This window comes from Eulemur rufifrons, chromosome 7 (assembly GCF_041146395.1).
Source record: "Eulemur rufifrons isolate Redbay chromosome 7, OSU_ERuf_1, whole genome shotgun sequence".
Lineage (NCBI taxonomy): Eukaryota > Metazoa > Chordata > Mammalia > Primates > Lemuridae > Eulemur > Eulemur rufifrons.
Genome location: NC_090989.1, coordinates 279,326,676 through 279,345,328, shown reverse-complemented (window position 1 = coordinate 279,345,328; position 18,653 = coordinate 279,326,676). Strand labels below are relative to the sequence as shown.

The 18,653-nt window shown below is 49.0% G+C and overlaps 1 protein-coding gene across 6 annotated transcripts in view; it reads right to left on the bottom strand.

Moving 5' to 3' along the window:
* SLC25A25 (solute carrier family 25 member 25) overlaps positions 1-18,653 on the bottom strand; it is a 37,950-nt gene that overhangs the window by 4,069 nt on the left and 15,228 nt on the right. The window contains exons 1-6 of one of the 6 annotated variants that reach the window (XM_069476853.1): positions 12,704-13,312; positions 3,642-3,768; positions 3,469-3,556; positions 2,736-2,771; positions 2,366-2,477; positions 1,060-1,218 (exon numbers count right to left, since the gene is read on the bottom strand). In XM_069476853.1, coding sequence (XP_069332954.1) covers positions 1,060-1,218; positions 2,366-2,477; positions 2,736-2,771; positions 3,469-3,556; positions 3,642-3,768; positions 12,704-12,922 — 741 coding nt within the window. In that variant the 5' untranslated portion in view covers positions 12,923-13,312. Of the gene's footprint in view, positions 1-1,059; positions 1,219-2,365; positions 2,478-2,735; positions 2,772-3,468; positions 3,557-3,641; positions 3,769-6,312; positions 6,551-12,703; positions 13,313-18,653 lie in introns of those variants that run through there. The other 5 variants (XM_069476856.1, XM_069476851.1, XM_069476855.1 and 2 more) reach the window with 5 other exon arrangements.

The following is an 18,653-nucleotide window of genomic DNA, read 5'->3' as shown; positions in this document are numbered from 1 at the left end:
CAAGGTGGGAGGATCACTTGAGGTCAGGAGTTCGAGACCAGCCTGAGCAAGAGTGAGACCCCCATCTCCACAAAAACAATTAGAAAAATTAGCCAGGTGTGGTGGCACATGCCTGTAGTCCCAACTACTCGGGAGGCTGAGGCAGGAGGATCGATTGAGCCCAGGAGTGTGAGGTTGCAGTGAGCTATGATGACGCCACTGCATTCTAGCCCAGATGACAGAGTGAGACCCTGTCTCAAAAAACCAAACCAAACCAAACAAACAAAACCACACGCTGATGAGGCAATTGTTCCAGTCCCCATTTTCATGGATGAAGGGAGGTCCCAGGAGGTAAAGCCTTGCCCGAGGGGCGGGGGCAAGGGCTGGGGCAGGGTCCAAGCCCAGAGCTCTTTGCCCTGAACCACTCAGCTTCCCTGCCTCGGTTCACATGGGGTTCACACCTGTCCACTCTAATCCAGGGCCCAGGGGAAAGGAGGCTGCCTTTTCCGAGCAGGGCTCCTGGCACAAAAAGTGCTAGACACAAGCAAGGGGACAGGGGGTGGCGGGTCACTGCTCAGACAGACACCAAAGTCCACCAGAATGTCATCATGTGGGTCGGTTTCACAATCTGCTCTGACTTCAGCCCAGCTTATCTCTGCCTTGTGGACGTGGATTTGGGTACCTGAGCAAGGTGATGGCACTGTGTCCCCCGGCATCAGGGCAGGTGAGGATCTGCTCACACCCACCCCCCGCCCCCACCACAGGGCGGGCCCTACACGAGATTTGCCTAAGGAAGTGGTTCCTGCCTCACCTCAATCTCACTGGCTTCATCTGTCCGGGTTAAGCCCCTGCAATGTGACGGCTGGCTTAAGTGCCTCAGATAAAATTAGATCTGCTATGCGCAAAAGGTCATCTAGGGTAGATCTAAAGATACCCTTGGCTGAGCAGTGATGCCAGTCTAATTTACTGGGTTAGAAAAGTTTGGGTCCACAGCAGGGCCCCAGCCAGGGGAGGGGAAACCAACCAACCAGTGAGGCCCAAGGCAAAGGCGGACGGTGTGGGGCCCGCTCGCCTGCATACCTGCATGAGCACCTTGAGTCTGTCCAGGGGGGCCGTGCAGGTCCTGGATACGGCCCCCGCCCCGCCTCCTGCCACCAGGTGTCTCCACCACATCCCCGTCTGCCGCTCCTCCACTGTGAACTCGTCTGGCACCGTCAGGTTCTCGCCCACATCAAAGATCTGTGAGGAAGACCGCAAAGATGACACAAGCCTTACTCAGGTCACCCTCCTGCACGGCTCCATCCCAGGGACCACAGGACCGTGAGAGCAACAAGCATCCAGGGTAGAAAGCTGACGGGGCGCTTCCCCTTCACTCTGTGAAGGTGGCAAAGCTCTCCTCCCTGTTGTGGCCCTGGAGAGGCCACATGGAGTCTGAGGCGAGCACAGCTGGAAGGGAGCAGTTATGAAACCGCTCGCCCTTGCCAGTGCTGCCCCAGGGCTCCTGTACCAACAGTTCCCAAGGCCTGGCAGTGAGGCTGCAGGTCAGCTGCACTGAAAGGACCGAGTCAAGGGTGAAAGCTTTGAAACCTGGAGTTGTAACCAGATCATGCTGGCGAACATTACGCAAGGACTCAGCAAATCTGAGGGCCTGCTGCCTGTGTAACACCCTCTCTCGGGGCGGCATCCGGGCTGACCAGAGCCAGGGCCGCAGGCCGCAGGCCACAGACCCAGCCAGCTGCTCCTCCCCTGGAGCCGTCCACGCAATTCCACCCAACTAGCCCAGGCCTGGCACTGCAGGAGCCTGACAAGGGGCACCTCTGGCCTCCTCTCCCAGAGTGGATGGTCCAGGGGATAAGACTGCACACAGTGGGACCTCAACAAGGAGTGGCAGAGAGGGACGACCAAGCTGAAGGGGCTTAGGGGCAGGGAGGTTGATGTGGACCCAGATTTCTGACCATGAAACCACAGTGGATGGGGTGGAAGGGCAGCAAGTGTGCGACTGTGGGGATGTCCTTTTTGCCAGATAAACGACATCAAAAAGGGTGGGGGACACCTGATAGCTCCACTTATGTACCCTGTATAGAGTAGTTCTTCCCCCAGTGCCCCTATGGGGGAGGGTCAGGCGGGCTTTAGGAGAACAAGCATTAGGAGGGATATTTGAAATGGACCACAAAGAGCAAGTGGCATGTGGGGACGGAGGGCATGCCTGGCAGAGAGAGGCTCGTGTGAGAGCGATGGGGCCCAGGCAGGTCAGTTAGCGTGTGGGGAACTGGGGGCGCACGTGGATGGCTCCCTTGGACTGGCAGGGGAGGGGACAACTGGCTGATGCTGGGCCAAGGGGCCCCTGTGAGCGGGGGTGGGGAAAGCGCGTGGGCCTGGTCCCCACCGTGGAATGCTTCCAGTACAGGATGATCTCGGGGATGTTTTCCACAGGATGCAGGAGGTGGTAGTCTCTCCACTCGTTCCAGTCGATGGTCATCGTGCCATTTTTGTCCATGCTGCAAGACAGCAGCAAGGATGCTCATGTTACTTAAGCAGGCCCCCGCTGGCCGCTGCACTTCCCACCTCCAAGCGAGTCAAGGGCAGGCGCTGTGGCCACTGAGGAAGCCACAGAAGGTGCCTCTGCCCCTGATGAGAAAGGGCCAGGTGACTCCACTGCCACTCTGCACAGAGACAGAAGTATAATGGCCCGCAGGAACCCCGTTCTGATCAGGCACAGAGGAGGGAGGCAGTTACTGGGCAACACGGATACTTACTAGGTGACAGGGCCCCAGAAGTGGCCCGTTCGTATTCTGACAGACAGACAAAGGAGGGTGCAGAGGAGAGAGGAGAAACACAAGTAAGTGCTCAGAGCAGATGTTAGTGAAGCAAGCACACACCCAGGACATCAGGGGACAGCACAGCACGAGGACGGGCCCCTCCACAGTGAATGACCCCAGGGAGCGGGCATCGGGGACTGCTGTCCCCGAGGACCAGCCAGCACCCAGGCCGTAGGGTTTTGGAAAGGCTCAGCTGGGAGAGAAAGCGGCTCCTAGGGCTAGTCCGTGTGACTTCCCAGCAACCAGCCCCCCGCAGGGAGCTATCGTTTGGGGCGGATCTGACCAGAGCATTGAGAGCGAGTCGCTAGCCTGGGAAATCCACCTCAGATCGGCCGCGGGGCGATCCCCTCCTGCTTCTGGACGGGCAGAGGTGTTCCCTGCTGGCCTTTCACCCACTTGAACCCCCCACCCCAACTAGTCTTTTCATGGGTCACTGGTGAACGGGCACAATTCCAGGTGATTTGTGATAGTTCAAATGTGCGCTGGCCTGCAAACCTGGGCCGAGGCTGGCCTCCGGGAGGGGTTACTTATTCATCCTTTCAAACCACGAGAAGGCCACTTTCAGAGCAACTGGGCCAATGCGGTGAACAGTGGCGTCACAGAGCTAGTCTAAGAGCTTCTCTTTTGTTACGCTTTTGTTAAACCAACACACGGCTCGCTGGGCACTCACCTCTTGAGGATTTTCTCAGCCTGCTGTTCAGATATCTTGACGCCCAGGTCCCGTAGCGACTGCATGATCTCCTGAGCATCAATGCGTCCTGCAACGACAAGGGCCCTGAGCGTGAGCCGGGCACGAGGGAGGCCAAGGCTGGGCTCGCCGGCAGCTCTGGAGGCGACACTTACCATCGTTCTTTTTGTCCAAACTCTTAAACACCAGCCTCAGTTTCTTCTCATGATCTTGGAGATAATGGACAAATTCTTCAAAGTCTAGCTGCCCGTCGAGGTCCTTATCTCCAGCTTGTACAATTTTCTATTAAAAAAAAAAAGTAAGTTCATGTACCAACCTTTCTTTGTTCCTGGAGTGGGGGTCGGGGGGCACCTTCTGTGCCAATCTGTGAACATAGGTGGCCCCAATGACCCAAGATGCTTCTGTTCTGCTCCCAAAGCCACCATGGCGATTTACTGTGATGCCACAGCCACACTTAGAGCCCTAAGTGCGGGCCAGAAGCCAAGCAAGGGCCCATCTTGCCTCCCTCACAAGAAAAGAAGAGAAACAGCCCCCCCGGGGAAGGGGGAGACCTCCAGACAGGCCGTGGGCGGCATAACGTGTTCTCATTCCCAGTGTTCTGAAACCTGCTTCTTGTACAGCCAGGGTCAGCTGCTTGGCTCCCCTGCTGTGCTGTGCCTGGTGCCAGGCCCCAATCCCTCAGCTCCTGGCTGAGATGTGGGGATGGCATTGGACCCCAGATGCCATTGGGAACTCTGCAGCTTGCTCTTTTTCTACCTAAAAGTGGCATTGGTCCAAGAACAATTTGGTGGCCAGGGTGAAAATATGGGGCAGAGCTGGACCCTACCAATGCCTGCTTGGCAGAAACTCTGCCAAGGAGCACTCTGGAGGCTGCAGAGGCCACAGGAAACTATTCCTGGGTATGTGCTGATGGCACTGCCAATCGCTGGTCTCAGGGAAGCCGCATGATAGACCCAACCCCCGCTCTCTCAGCCAGCCACTGAAAACCAGGGCAGCTCGACTTAGTAGTCCCTTAGTGACCCAAGAAGGCTTTGAGAGACCCTGTTCCTTGGCCATGAGGTTCCCAAACACTGTACCTGCCTTAGGAGGTGGATTTAGTTCAATAGCTGTAAGTGGTTTGGGGTGCTCAGCAACTGGAATTTCTCCACAGAAGAGCAAACATTCCCTGAGCACTAGCACTTAGCACATGCCCCAGTTGTGCTAAATGCTTTACTTCTAGTAACCCACTGACTCCTCTCAAATAGCCCCAGGAGATGGGTACTGTCATTCCCCCATTTATAGAGAAGGAAACATGAATTCAGAGAGGCTGTGTATTTACCCAAGGTCACACAGCTAGGGAAGTGGTGGGCGGGATTCAAGCTGGGCCTGTTGGGCTCCCCAACCTCCTCCCTGCACATCCTCCTGCCACCCTACAGGCTAATCTCCAGAAGGTGGGGGACAAACGTGAGTCACTCCGACATACCAACACCCTGAATCTAGAGCCCAAAACCCAAACAGAGAATCTCTCAAGGAGAATGGCTGTAGTTTTCCTGTGTTCCCAGATTCTCTTAGCAAGACATCCATTCACTATCCACAAATCAACATGGGTCCCAAAGCCTTCTGAGCCAGTTGGGGTTTAGAGATCGACAGGCTGGTGGCTTGCTCGAGTTCTCAAAGGATCATAATCACAGTCTCTCTCAGACGACACCCTGAAGCACTTGATGGCTCTTTGTGATTCCTCAGCCATGCTGAGGAGGGAGGCCAGGACAGACACCCCATGACCTGACATGATCAAAAGACTAATGCATGAGGCGTGGCTGGAATGTGGGACAGATGCTGGTATATATTTCATCTGCTATCTGAGGTTATGTTTAGCTTCCTGTGGACATTGTGCTCTCAGCAAAGAGTGATACAAATTACCTACAGGGTAGCAACTCCAGATTCTGACAAGAGTGGGAGTAAGTCTTCGTGCCATTCAGGGAGGAGGCGAACATTAAGCATGGAGCTCTCTGGTACCCAGCCGCCTGCCACCAGGCAGTCCCTGCACCTTACCGGGGCAGGTGCTGTGTGATACAGACAGCCCGAGGGTGTGCCTGCTACAGCTTATCTCAAAATATTCTCAAAGTGCTTGCTTCTACCTCAAAGGGACCGGGACTCCTTTCTCAACTTCCTTGGACACGAAAATCTGCCCCCAGTGCACCCTGTCTGACCCTCGCTCCATCGGGAACACCAGGGGACAGCAGAATCTGATGAACAAGGAAGTTGAGAAGGTAAGTGATCCCCAGACTCTGCCGTTCAGTTTCCCCATCTTCAGAACGTCACAGTCCCTGCTGTGTCCCTGCTCCACACGGACATGAGAGGCTAGAAGGCGGAGAGGCTCCCCTGGCCTCCACACCAGGCTCAGCTCCAGCCCTCCCGGGGCGTGTGGGCTCCACTCTGCAGCAGCGGTGCCCACTCCTAGGCTTTCTGCCGCCCCTTCACACGCGCTCCTCGCCTCTGCCCCCCAGCAGCAGCGGGATCGCCACCCAGGCCCTGCGCAGACCTGTACTGCTCAGGAAATCCCCCGTCCCCAGCAAAAGGAGACTCCTTTCCCAGAGTCCACCTCCCACAAGTGCCTTTGACAGAATCCCAGTCTTCCATGGAGGTCACATGAAAACCAGTCACTCTCATAACGTGCACCTCCTGCTGGCTGTAGCCACATGACGGCTGGGGAGAAAAACTCCCACATTTCAGACATTCTTTCCTCTCGGCAGGGGACAGTTCACACATGCGTATCCCTAACACGGCTCAGCCATTCACTCAACAAACCGTGGTTAACTTCCCTGCGACGCAGTAACCCACACACACCTGCTTCCACTGGCGGTAGGTGGAGAACTCCTGGGAGGGGATTAAGACACTGAGCTTGAAGATGGACTTGAGCTCGGCGGGAAGCCCCTTGGACTCGAAGTACTGGAACTCAGCCTGGGCCTCCCCGATGAGCGGCATGTACAGGCACAGGCAGAGCATCCTGCTGGACTGCCGGGCGCTCAGCCGCCACTGCCACCAGAGCAAGTTGTGCGAATGCTGCTAGTCCCAGTTAACTCGCACGAGATACGCCGGCCACACCTGTCATTGGCTGCTTAAGCCCTACCCTTTTACTTAATTAAAAAACCCCGCCCATTGCAAGTCCCGCCAGCACCAATGAGCACAGACCCCTGAGTAGAAGGCGGTGTCAGGTTGCTCAAGGGGAGAGGTGCAAAGATCAGGACTGACGTCACCTGCTGCCTCCCCTGCTGCCTTCCCGTAGTTAACTCTTCAGAGACAGGCAAGACACTGTGCTCAAACAAACCTTCACCCCCTGGCTGCCAACCCCCAAATAAACAAACAGCCTACAGCCTGTTGTCATACAAGGTCTCCAAACACGTCACACAATACAACAGTTTTCTCCCCTTAGTAAATCATTCCCAGTGGAAAATTCAGTGGATGGAGAGAGACTGAACCAGTGCTCACTGAACACAGGCTGAGGCGAGGAGCCAGGTCCACAGCCATCAGAGGGCCCAGCAGGGGAGCTGGGGGTGCAGGCTGTCCTGGTCACACACGGCCTTCTAGGCATGGTCCTGGCTGGCTCCTGCCCTGGGGAACCCCCAGCCCTCCACAACCCACTTGTATTCGGTGCCTTGAAACCTTTCCCGGGCCACTCTGCCATGTGAGCACCTAGGAACCAGCTCATTCCCCTGCAGTCTTCACCAGGAGCTGATGTGACGGGGTGGGAAGAAGACACAGTAGAGGCTAAAGGTCTCTGTGCTGAGGGACTCCCCAGAGCCATCAATCTGGGGTCTGCAAAGGCCTCACCTAAGACCCACAGTCTTCAATGCCCACGTCCACTGGAGAGCTCAGTCTAGTCATAGCTTTCTGGCCTAGAACTTTGCTGTTCAAAATGGAAGCTTTTTAAATTTAAATTAATTAAAAGGAAATGAAATTACAAACTCAGTTCCTCAGTTATGTGGCCACATTGCAAGTGCTCTATGGCCACACGTGGTCAGTGAGCATTTCCATGATCACAGAAACTTCTGCGGGGCACTGTGGCTCCAGAATAGCCCTTTTAGGTGTGGATGAGAGTAAATCTCAGGTCCTGGAAAGACGTGATCATTACTGGGAGATCCCGTGCAGCCCGCCTGCGTTCTCTGCCTCATTACTTCCCCACAGATCAGTGCTGCGGAGGAAGAGACCACGTCATCAAGACGAGAATTCGATCCTTCCACAGCGCTACTTCCTAATATAGACTAAATCTTCACACTCTCGGGAGGGATAAAAATGGGTGGTTATCGTTTGGGGATCAGCAAGATTAGTAGGACTTCTTAATTCACTAAAAACCCTTTTGTTAACTCATAAACGATGTTAAAAGGGTTGAAGCGTATGTACAACATTATGGAACAGAGATTATTATAACAAGTGATAAGGCATTTTGGCTCTTCTAAAAGACCTGATGCGTCTGTAAAAGCAGGTCTTGGATGATGCTGGGGGCAGGTCTGCCCGGGCGGCTCTGGATTACCCAGGCAGGCCCTGCTCAGCCTCCGCTAAATCCAAGATACTCAGCTGTCTCCTAAGCTGCCCAATTCAGAATGTTCTGCTTTGGAGCTATTTTAACACATGTCTTATCTCTACTATTGGGGTCCTTGAAGGCTGTTGCTTCAAACCTTTGGACCTCCTTGCCTGGAACTAACCTCTTGCTTTGATTACAGAAGGTGTTTTATGAGCAGCTTCCAAATGAGGAATCGGCACAGCTGGCCTCCGAAGCCTAAGGAGCACACACATGACCACGCTCGATGAAGGCCTGTTTTTCTGAGCAACTGCCGATGGAGTCGTCAGGGCATTTCACCCAACCGAACAAGATATATTTTAAATGAGGCTCACATGTATAAAGAAAAGAGCTTAAAATGCTGGCTTTCCTTTGTTATATTATTCACCTTTACCGCTGAAACTAAAATAACACAGATCTGTTGAAGCATCTCATTTTAGTGATGACTGTAGACATTCTAATACAGAACAGCAAATATTTTGGCTGATTAAATTATTCAATTAGAGATTTTGTTTCCTAATAAAAGCATATTTTTCAAATAATTTTGGTAAATATAACTGTACCACTGAGTTGTATAATGTATTTATGAAACAAATCTGAGAAGAGACTTGAAAACAATGCCAAAATGAAACTTATACCCTGTATTTTAAGGAGAAATTATTAAAGATTATCAAATAAGAACAACTGTTTTTTAGGGGGAAAAAATGGAATCTCCTTGATTATAACAAAGCTCTACACAGACCCAGAGTATTGCTGTTCTTTTAAGTGTTCTGCATGTGCCTGTCAAGACATTATTTTACAATGCTAACATCAATTCCAGTGTTAGTTTTAAGGAGTTCAAATTATTTTTATTTTGCTGCTGTGATTGGGTCCCACAGAATGTCTTCATTGGATAAATTTAAGTTGGTGTTTGCTTATTTATTTAAACCACCTATCCCATTGAGTTTCATAGGTAATTCAGAACTCCATTTTCTTTCTTTTTTTTTTTTTTCTTCTGGAGACACAGTCTAGCTCTGTACCCCTGGCTAAAGTGCTGTGGCATCATCACAACTCACTGCAACCTCAAACTCCTGGGCTCAAGTGATCCTCCTGCCTCAGCTTCCCGAATAGCTGGGACTATAGGCAGGCGCCACCACACCTGGCTAATTTTTCTATTTTTAGTAGAGACAGGGTCTCAAACTTGCTCAGGTTGGTCTCAAATTCCTGAGCTTAAGCAATCCTCCCACCTCGACCTCCCAGAGTGCTAGGATTACAGGTGTGAGCCACTGTGCCCGACCACCAGAACTCCATTTTCACAATAAAACTGAGAATTCGTCCCAAATGAGCCAATCTCTAGGTGTCTAGCACCCAGGGCCATTGCTATACTCCTGGAATTGTAGACTATGGGGTCCAGAGGGGCTCTGGGGTCATCCCTTAATCTCTGAGTTGAACAAACAGGCCTAGAGAGATGACCTGATTTTCCCAAGTTCCAAAGCCTGCAGGGCTGACCCTCGCACCCAGGGCCGGGCTCTTGTTACAACGTCCATTCAGAACGGTACCCCAAAGCAACACTGCCAAAAGGAGACTTTAGAATTCAGTTCCCAAGAATTCCGGTAAGCCTGGTACTGAGGATTACGCCTTTATATTGGGAGGCGGCAGGTGTGTGGGAGAGGTGTAACTTAAGCAAGTTGAGCCTTAGACAACAAACAACAAAAAACTGTCTTTGTGCCACAGCTTCTGAACGCCCATGTGGAAAATACGATAAGGAAGAATGAAAGCAGGCCTCGTGTTTCATTCCTGACGTTTCACTCCGGCTTTCCTGGCTCTCCAAGGTCTGGGCATAATATGCCGCATTGTGTACAATTCGACTCTGCTCTCTTTACTTATTCTAGCTTCGTGACACAAATCTACCTGTTTCCTCTCCTCCGATGTCCACTTCTATGACCAGTATTCGGAAACAATCACAGCAACACTAGATCCCTTAGGACTTAGTGGCATCGGATTTCATTTAGTCTGTAAAGTAGCAGGTCCTCTCCTGAACATCTTCTCACGGCAAATCTCCAATGCCACCACAAGATTTCCTTGTTCTACCAGTCTGTTACCTGCCAAAAACAAGCAGGGGCTTCCTGTAAGGGCCGGAATACCATGAGTAAGAGCAGGGCAGGTACGCAGCCTTTGGGAGCGTAGCATTAGGTCACGAAGTTTCTCCCCACTCCTCTGCAATGACTCAGACCAAGCCAGAAATATTAACATGAGAAGAAGCCTCACCAGCATCCTGCGTTCAAGCCCCACCCACCCTTAAGGCTCTCAAACCTCATTGGTGGTGGTGGCCACAGTGTCATTTGATGCTCGGGTTGCCATGACAGCCCAGTGTAGCTGGTTTCCAATGAAACCTGCCTGCCTATACTTGGCAATTACACACACAATGAGCAAAATTCCCCGAGCTTCTGAGTAGACCGCCCCTCAGGATTTGAAAGCTTGAATGCCGCTGAGGGCACCTCCCACTCCAGAGCAATGGCTTTCTTCTCCAACTGCAGATCAACTGTAAGACAAAGATAAAGGGAAAAACTGGACCAGTTCCTAGAATAAAAGCTTGCAGGAACCTGACTCACTAGCAGACATATTTAAACAGAGGAAGTGAGAACAAAACACAGTAGTGCTTCTGGGACACGGAGGAGCCTGGGAACCAAAGTGAACTTCTCTAACATGTTTTCACCACATCCTTGAGGCCTCTTCCCAGTAGAAGCCGTGGAGCCAGGCAAAGGATGCCTGCTGCACCAACACTCCCACCATTCCAATTCTCGGTTCACCTGCTGAGTCTGTGCTGCCCAGATGTGCTTTCTAGCTTGCTTCAACCAAACCAGCTGCTCCCCCCAACCAGGAAGCTGATCCAGTAAAAGGTGTGGGTCTCCTGCTTCTGCAGGCCAGGGACTAAGCTGTTCAGAACAGAAAGTGCTACCCTGAGGCAACCCCTTGGGGCAGAGCTGGCAAGAAGTGCGTAGGACACTGGGAAATGGAGCAGTTAATTATTAAAGTCAAAAATAGGTAACTTTCAAAGGCAGCCAGCCAATTCAGGCCATAGGGCAAGCAGGTGTGTAGATAAAAGTTTCTCAAAAAGCTAGTGCCACCGCCATTTCTGATCTTGCCTAAAATGAGCAAAAGGCAGAAAGTGACACCCCCTCATTACACATTGAACACGAACATCTCAGGCATAACAAAGACTCCGTGAGACCCCTGGCTCCCAGAAAGGGCTTATCACAGACTAAGGATTCTCCTGGATGCCCACACGACTGCACTGCAAAAGTTGTTAATACATCAAAAGTCCCTATTAGCAAAGACAAAACGAACATTTATTTCTTGAATGTAGCAGTTCAACTCAACAAACATTTTTGGGGTATCTATGGTATGCCAAACACAGGGCAGAATCTCCTTCCCTTCTGATTGATTTTTATCAAGAGTAAAGAGAAAAAATTGAAAATAACCAAAGCTTAGGAGGTGAACAAGGTCACTCCTGCTGCAGGCAGGAGAAATTTCAGCCAAATGGCAATTTCCTTCTAATCCTGAAGAATCTGGCAAGGGTGGAGAATCTGCGGTGTCGGGGCCACAAGTGGCCCTCCAGATCCCAGAGCGAGACCAGAACATATTTGTTCCATAAAATTTGAATTTGGTCAAAGGGCCGCACCCCTACACAGGTTCCAGACAGATTCAGGGTTTTCTTTTTTTGAGACAGAGTCTTGCGCTGACACCCCAGGTAGAGTGCAGTGCCGTGGTGTCATTGTAGCTCACTGCAACCTCAGAATCCTGGGCTCAAGTGATCCTCCTGCCTCAGCCTCCCGAGTAGCTGGGACTACTGGCGTGCGCCACCATGCCTGGCTAATTTTTTCTATTTTTAGTAGAGACAGGGTCTCGCTCTTGCTCAGGCTGGAGATTTGGGGGTTAAATCTCAGCTCTACCTCTCATTAATCACTGAGCCCCGGGCAAGGTATTTAACCTGTCTGCGTCTCAGGCTCCTCATCTAGGAAATGGGGGCACTCCACTTACCTTGGGTCTCCTTAAGACCTGATGGGTAACCCACGCTCAGAGGGACCAAAGGGCTTGCAGGGATGAAAGGCCCTGTACGCGGCAGACCCGTGGTGGCTGTGGTTGTTCCCAGAGGGGTGCCAGCCTCTATGCCTTGAGACTCTAGCCCCTCCTGGGACCCAGCCCCACCCCTTCGCCCTTCCTTCTGGACCCAAAGGTAAGACGGTTCTACCGAGGCAAGGGGAGTGTGACCTTCAGGATGCCAAGACCCGCACCTCCCAGGTCCAAGCAAGGGTTCAACTTTCCAGGTGCACGCTCTGCCCTTTTGGCTTTGTCCTCCTTGCATTGTTCAGTTAAGCTAAGACACACTTTAATAGTTTGTCCCTTACTTTCAAATGCCTTTCTGTGGCCAAACTGACAAATGCTAACGCAAATCTTTTGAATTCAACCTTCTTTCCCTCAATAGCCACACTGGGGTGATTATAATGGGTAATGTAGCTTTTACAGTGGCCAGGGAAAGATTCTGGACTGAATTCTGTGGGCTTCCTCATTGCCTAACACCTCTCCTCAGTACCAAATTGATTTCAAGTCCTCCTTTCCTCCCCATACCCCAGTTTTATTCCAGAAAAACGAACCCAGATCAGCCCCTAAACTAGGAGGTTCTCTTGAAGCTGCCATTACCTTAGGAAACTGCTCTGCAGGTCCAACCACCAGCAAAATGGTGGGTCTCTTTTCCGTGGCCTCAGCCCTTCCATCCTGTTTCACCAGAAAGCTTGATACCTGGTCTCCCCGAGCAGGGGCTGGGGTGCCTCTGACTTCATGATCGTTCCCCTCTCTGGAGTCTTGGCACCCGGCCCTAGGGAAAAAGCTAGCCAGAAAATGCCACAGCATCTGCAACATCACAGCTTCCTCCAAACGCCGCCGATGGTGACTGTTCACTTTTGAGGAATGTGACCACAATACCAAGGCTCTCTGGCTACACAGCCGCCTGGAAGACTAGGCTGGAAGCTCTCTGCATGCAGGGGCTGTTTCCTGCTTTTTCAGATTGGCCAGCACTGCTGTCGTGCCTGGCCTGAGAAGTAGCTCACTCTGAGGGAGCCCTGCCGGGCTGCTGGCAATAAGGAGAAAGCAGCTGGAGCTTCTTCAGTAAAAACTCACTTCTGCAGGTGATGGTGATCAAATGTTTGGCTTCCTTTTGAAAAAAAGAAAAAGCGACAGCCACGCAGACCTCTCGCGGAGGCAGAAGCAACTTCAAGCTCCCAGTTATTCAGCTGTCCTCGCTTATCACCCAAGCCAAGGACCGGAGCATCCAGTCTGCATTCTCACTGCAGCAGGGCCCGGCCAATCACCTCTGCCGACACTACCAAGTTCATTATCCCAACCCGTACCAGCCCTCCAATCACAGGCTGCTGATTTCCTGCATGAAGCCTGGTAATTCTGCAGGGAGGTGCAGACTCGAGCTCCAGATGAGGCTGGGCTAACAGCATCCACCCTGAGCTGGCTCATTAGCAGGAGGAACTTCCTACTCTCCACCTGGGCTGCTTCCGGAACGGCATTCACCATCAAGTTTAACATAATCAACAGTCCTTGGCAACACTTCCTAAGAGCATTCTAGCAACACTTTTCCTTGTTCCATTATACGATTTTCTCCAACAGAACACATGCCGTATCATAGCTATCTCTTCTGTGTCTCCCTCCATACGACAAGCTGCCTGGGGGAAGGGACCAAGTCACAGACCTTTCTACCCCTAGGACCAGGCATAGGTTAAGTCTGTAGACTGAACTGAGTAAATGATCATAAATAGAAAGGAATTAATCTTTGTTCACTGTTTCTTAGTTTACTAGCAAACAAATGTAGTGCAACTACTGTCATCCCTCACAAAGGTGACCCTTTGATACAGTGTTTACAACCACTATTTTAAAAATACAAACACAAAAAAAGTTTAGCAAACTGTTGGGGAGGGTATGGGGACACATACAGCTTCATACCCTGCTGTGGGGGTACAAGTCAGTGCAATCTCCCTGAAGAGCAATTTAGTCACAGCTCCCTACATTTCAAAAGTACAAACGCTTTGACATACCACTTCTGCATTTGGGAATTTATCCTGTAGATAGAGTTACCCATGTGAGAAATTTATATATTAAAATACACACATAATGAAGATAGCTTTTGCAGCCTTGTTTATAATAGCACAAGTTTAAACACAACTTAGAGTCTTTTAAAGGGGAAAGGTTACATAAATCATGGTGTACCCATACAATGGAACCCTATGCAATCGTTAAAAAGAATACTGCAGGCCGGGCGCGGTGGCTCACGCCTGTAATCCTAGCACTCTGGGAGGCCGAGGCGGGCGTATCGCTGGAGCTCAGGAGTTCGAGACCAGCCTGAGCAAGAGCGAGACCCCATCTCTACTAAAAAATAGAAAGAAATTATCTGGCCAACTAAAAATATATATAGAAAAAATTAGCCGGGCATGGTGGCGCATGCTTGTAGTCCCAGCTACTCGGGAGGCTGAGGCAGTAAGATTGCTTAAGCCCAGGAGTTTGAGGTTGCTGTGAGCTAGGCTGACGCCACGGCACTCTCTCTAGCCCAGGCAACAGAGCAAGACTGTAAAAAAAAAAGAATACTGCAGCTCTTACAGTGCACGTACTATTATGGAATAACTTGAAAATAACCTGTTAAATGAAAAAAAACAAAAAACAAGGTGCAGAAGAAAGAAGATACTATGCTGCCACTTATTTCTATGCTTTTATTCATGAAGACCACCTCTGGAAAGAAACATAAAATTGGAGAAAGGGTGTAGGGCAGGGAGGGCATTGGGAGCTTGAGAGGAGAAAGGCAGATGGGAGATGTGTTTCGTTAACTATTCTGTTATTTCGTGTGACACTAAACCATGAGCATGCATGTCCCAACACACATAAAACAATTATTTAAAAAGGCACAAGAGGGCCGGTCAGGGTGGCTCATGCCTCTAATCCTAGCACTCTGGGAGGCCGAGGCGGGAGGATCGCTCGAGGTCAGGAGTTCGAGACCAACCTGAGCAAGAGCGAGATCCCCGTCTCTACTAAAAATAGAAAGAAATTATCTGGACAACTAAAAATATATAGAAAAACTTAGCCGGGCATGGTGCTGCGTGCCTGTAGTCCCAGCTACTCGGGAGGCTGAGGCAGGAGGATTGCTTGAGCCCGGGAGTTTGAGGTTGCTGTGAGCTAGGCTGAAACCATGGCACTCTAGCCCAAGCAACAGAGTGAGACTGTCTCAAAAAAAAAAAAAAAAAAAAAAAAAAAAAAAAAAAAGACAAGAGAAAGCAGGCCAGGTGCGGTGGCACACGCCTGTAATCCGAGCACTCTGGGAGGCTGAGGTGGGAGGATCACTTGAGCCCAGGAGTTTGAGACCAGCCTTGGTAACACAGTGAGACGCCATCTCTTCAAACAATTTAAAAATTCGCTGGGTGTTGCAGCACATACCTCTAGTTCCAGCTACTTGGAGGCTGAGGCAGGAGGATTGCTTGAGCCCAGGAGCTCAAGGCTGCAGTGAGCTATGATCATGCCACTGCCCACTGCACTCCAGCTGGGGTGACAGAGTGAGACCCTGTCTCAAAAAAGAAAAAGGTTTTTAAAAGTAGCCAGAGGATAAGAGACCCATTACATACGGATAAGAATGGTGTCAACTCAGAATTCTATACCCAGAAAAATGTCTTCCAAAACAAAAACAAATTAAAGACTTTATCAGACATACAAAAGCTGAGAGAATTTATCACTAGTAGATCAGATTTGCATTACAAGAGATGTTGAAGGGAGTCCTTCCAGTATAGGGATAAAAATCTGGATCCACAGAAAGGAATGAAGAGCACCAGAAATGGTAACTATGTGGATAAACAAAAAGGACTTTTTTTCTTGTTACTCAGATATCATTTAAAAAAATTTTTATTTATTAAATTATATACTATATATAATATGTAAAATTAGATATATATAATAGCAAAATGTATGAGAAGCCGGGAGGACAGAGAAGAAAGTACACTGTTTAAGATTTTTTTTTTTTTTTTTGAGACAAGGTCTTGCTCTGTCATCCTGGCTAGAGTGCAATGGTGTCATCATAGCTCACTGCAAACTCAAACTCCTGTCTTCAAGCAATCCTATCACCTTGGCCTCCAAAGGGCTGGGATTACAGGTGTGAGCCACCATGCCTGGCCAAGATTCTTAAACTATATGTGAAATGGTATAATAACAGTTGAGGTAGGCTGTGATAAGCTAAAGATGTGTCCTATAATTCCTAAAGCAACCATTAAAGAGAGTTATAGCTAACAAACCAACAAAGGGGAATAAAATGGAATTATGAATAATCCTCAATTGATCTAAAAGAAGGGCAGAAAGAGGGAGAAAGGGAACAAAGAACAGATGGGACACACAGAAAACAAATAGATGGCAGATTTAAACCCCATCACGTCAATAACAACAGTACATGTGAATGGTCTAAACATCCCAATTATCGATAACAGGTAGAGACCATCAGACTGGATAAAAAAGCAGATTCAGCTACATATTACATATAAAAAGCACACTTTAAATATAAAGACATGAATAAGTTCAAAGTAAAAGGACAGAAAAAGTATATCATATTCAAATAATCAAAAGAAAACTGGAGCAGCTATGTTAATATAAGACAAAGTAGATTTCAGAGCAAAGAATATTGTCAAGGATAAAGGGTCATTTCATAATGATAACAGGATCAATTCATCAAGAGGATGTAACAATCCTAAATGTTTTTCACACCTAATTACAGACTTTCAAAATACACGAAGCAAAACCCAACAGAACTGCAAGGAAAAGGAGACAAATCCACAATTATAGTCAGATTTTAAAACTCCTCTCTCTATTAATGATAGGACAAGTAGACAGAAAAATCAGTAAGGACATAAAAGGCTCAAAACAACACTATCAAACGACTTCACCAAACTGACACTTGTAAAATACTCCACCCAACAACAGCAGAATACACACTCTTTTCAAGCATACTCCAAACATATTCTGGCTCATAAAACAAGTCTTACTAAATTTCCAGGGATTCAACTCAGACAAAGTACGTTCTTTGCCATAGTGGAATTAAATTAGAAATTAATGCCCAGGAGTTTGAGTCCAGCCTAGGCAACACAGGGAGACCCAGTCTGTCTCTCTCTCTCTTTTTTGGAGACAGGGTCTCACTGTGTTGTCCAGGCTAGAGCGTACTGGTGTCATCACAGCTCACTGCAACCTCACATTCCTGGGCTCCAGGGATCCTCCTGCCTTAGTCTCCCGAGTAGCTGGGACTATAGGCATGTGTGACTGCACTCAGCTAATTTTTCTATTTTTTGCAGAGACAGGGTCTCACTCTTGCTCAGGCTGGTCTTGAACCCCTGGCCTCAAGCAATCCTTCTGCCTTGGCCTACCAAAGTGCTAGGATTACAGGTGTGAGCCACTGAGCCTGGCCGATAGACCCGGTCTTTTAAAAAAAAGATATTTGGAAAATACCTAAGTATTTTGGAAACATTTAAATAACACAATTCTAAATGACTCATGTATCAAAGAAGAAATCAAAAGAGAAACTAGAAAGTATTTTGAATGGTGAGAAAGCACAACATATTAAAATATGTAGGATGCTGCCAAAGCTGTAGTTAGAAGGAAATACCTACATTAGAAAAGAAAGGTCTCAAATCAGTGACTTCTGCTTCCACCTTAAGAAATCAGAAAGGAATTAAACCCTACACAAGCAGAAGAAAGAAAATAATAAACTAAGTGAGGTTAGAGACTGTGCTTCTTTATCCTAAAATTTCCCCTGTCTAACACCTAAGACAGGGATCAATGGAAATGCATACCTTGCCAATATTTCTATTAAAAAATTTTTTTCATGAGTTTCATTTCCTCATGGGTTAATACAGTACATCTCTTTCCTCATATCACAGCATCACCTAAACCAGCAGTATCTATTGGTAGACCATTAGTTTCCTTGGGTTACATACCAATTACTGTTATACAACTCTAATCACAGCTAGCTTTCTTGGGCATGAGGGACCACCCATAACCAGGGACAGGGCTGGCAAGGGTAACTTTCCTGTAACTGTACCTTATAAACATCAAAAGAAACTGGTTGAGTTAAGGCTAATCACTTGCAGAAGCCATCCATTCTTCTACTGACATGGGCCTCTAGAGGGAGGTAGCGGGTCAAATGACTGGCATGTCACTTATTCCAAATTACCCTGAAGAACTAACTGCCTAGCAGGGTAGAAAGCCAAGGAGAACCACACAGCAGGACAATTGGAGATTCCTGAGGGAATCTTATAACAACGATGTACAGAAAGCTCCCAGGACCAACTGACTCCATGGCAATCTCCAAGTCTCATCGTCTACCTGCTTAACTACCTGTCTTAGAATTATTATTAACATTCAGAAGAGATGTTGTCAGAGGGAAGGCTACTAGCACCCTTTTTTTTTTTTTTTTTTTTTTTTCCAGAAGGAAAGAGTTTATTAATTTGCTGGCAAATGAGGTTGGCAGACTCTCCTCTTAAGTACCAACGTCCTGCTTCTGAGCAGAAGTACAGAGCTTTAAAGGTTCTGATTCATCCCATCTTCGCTAAGAAAATCTCGTGACCTC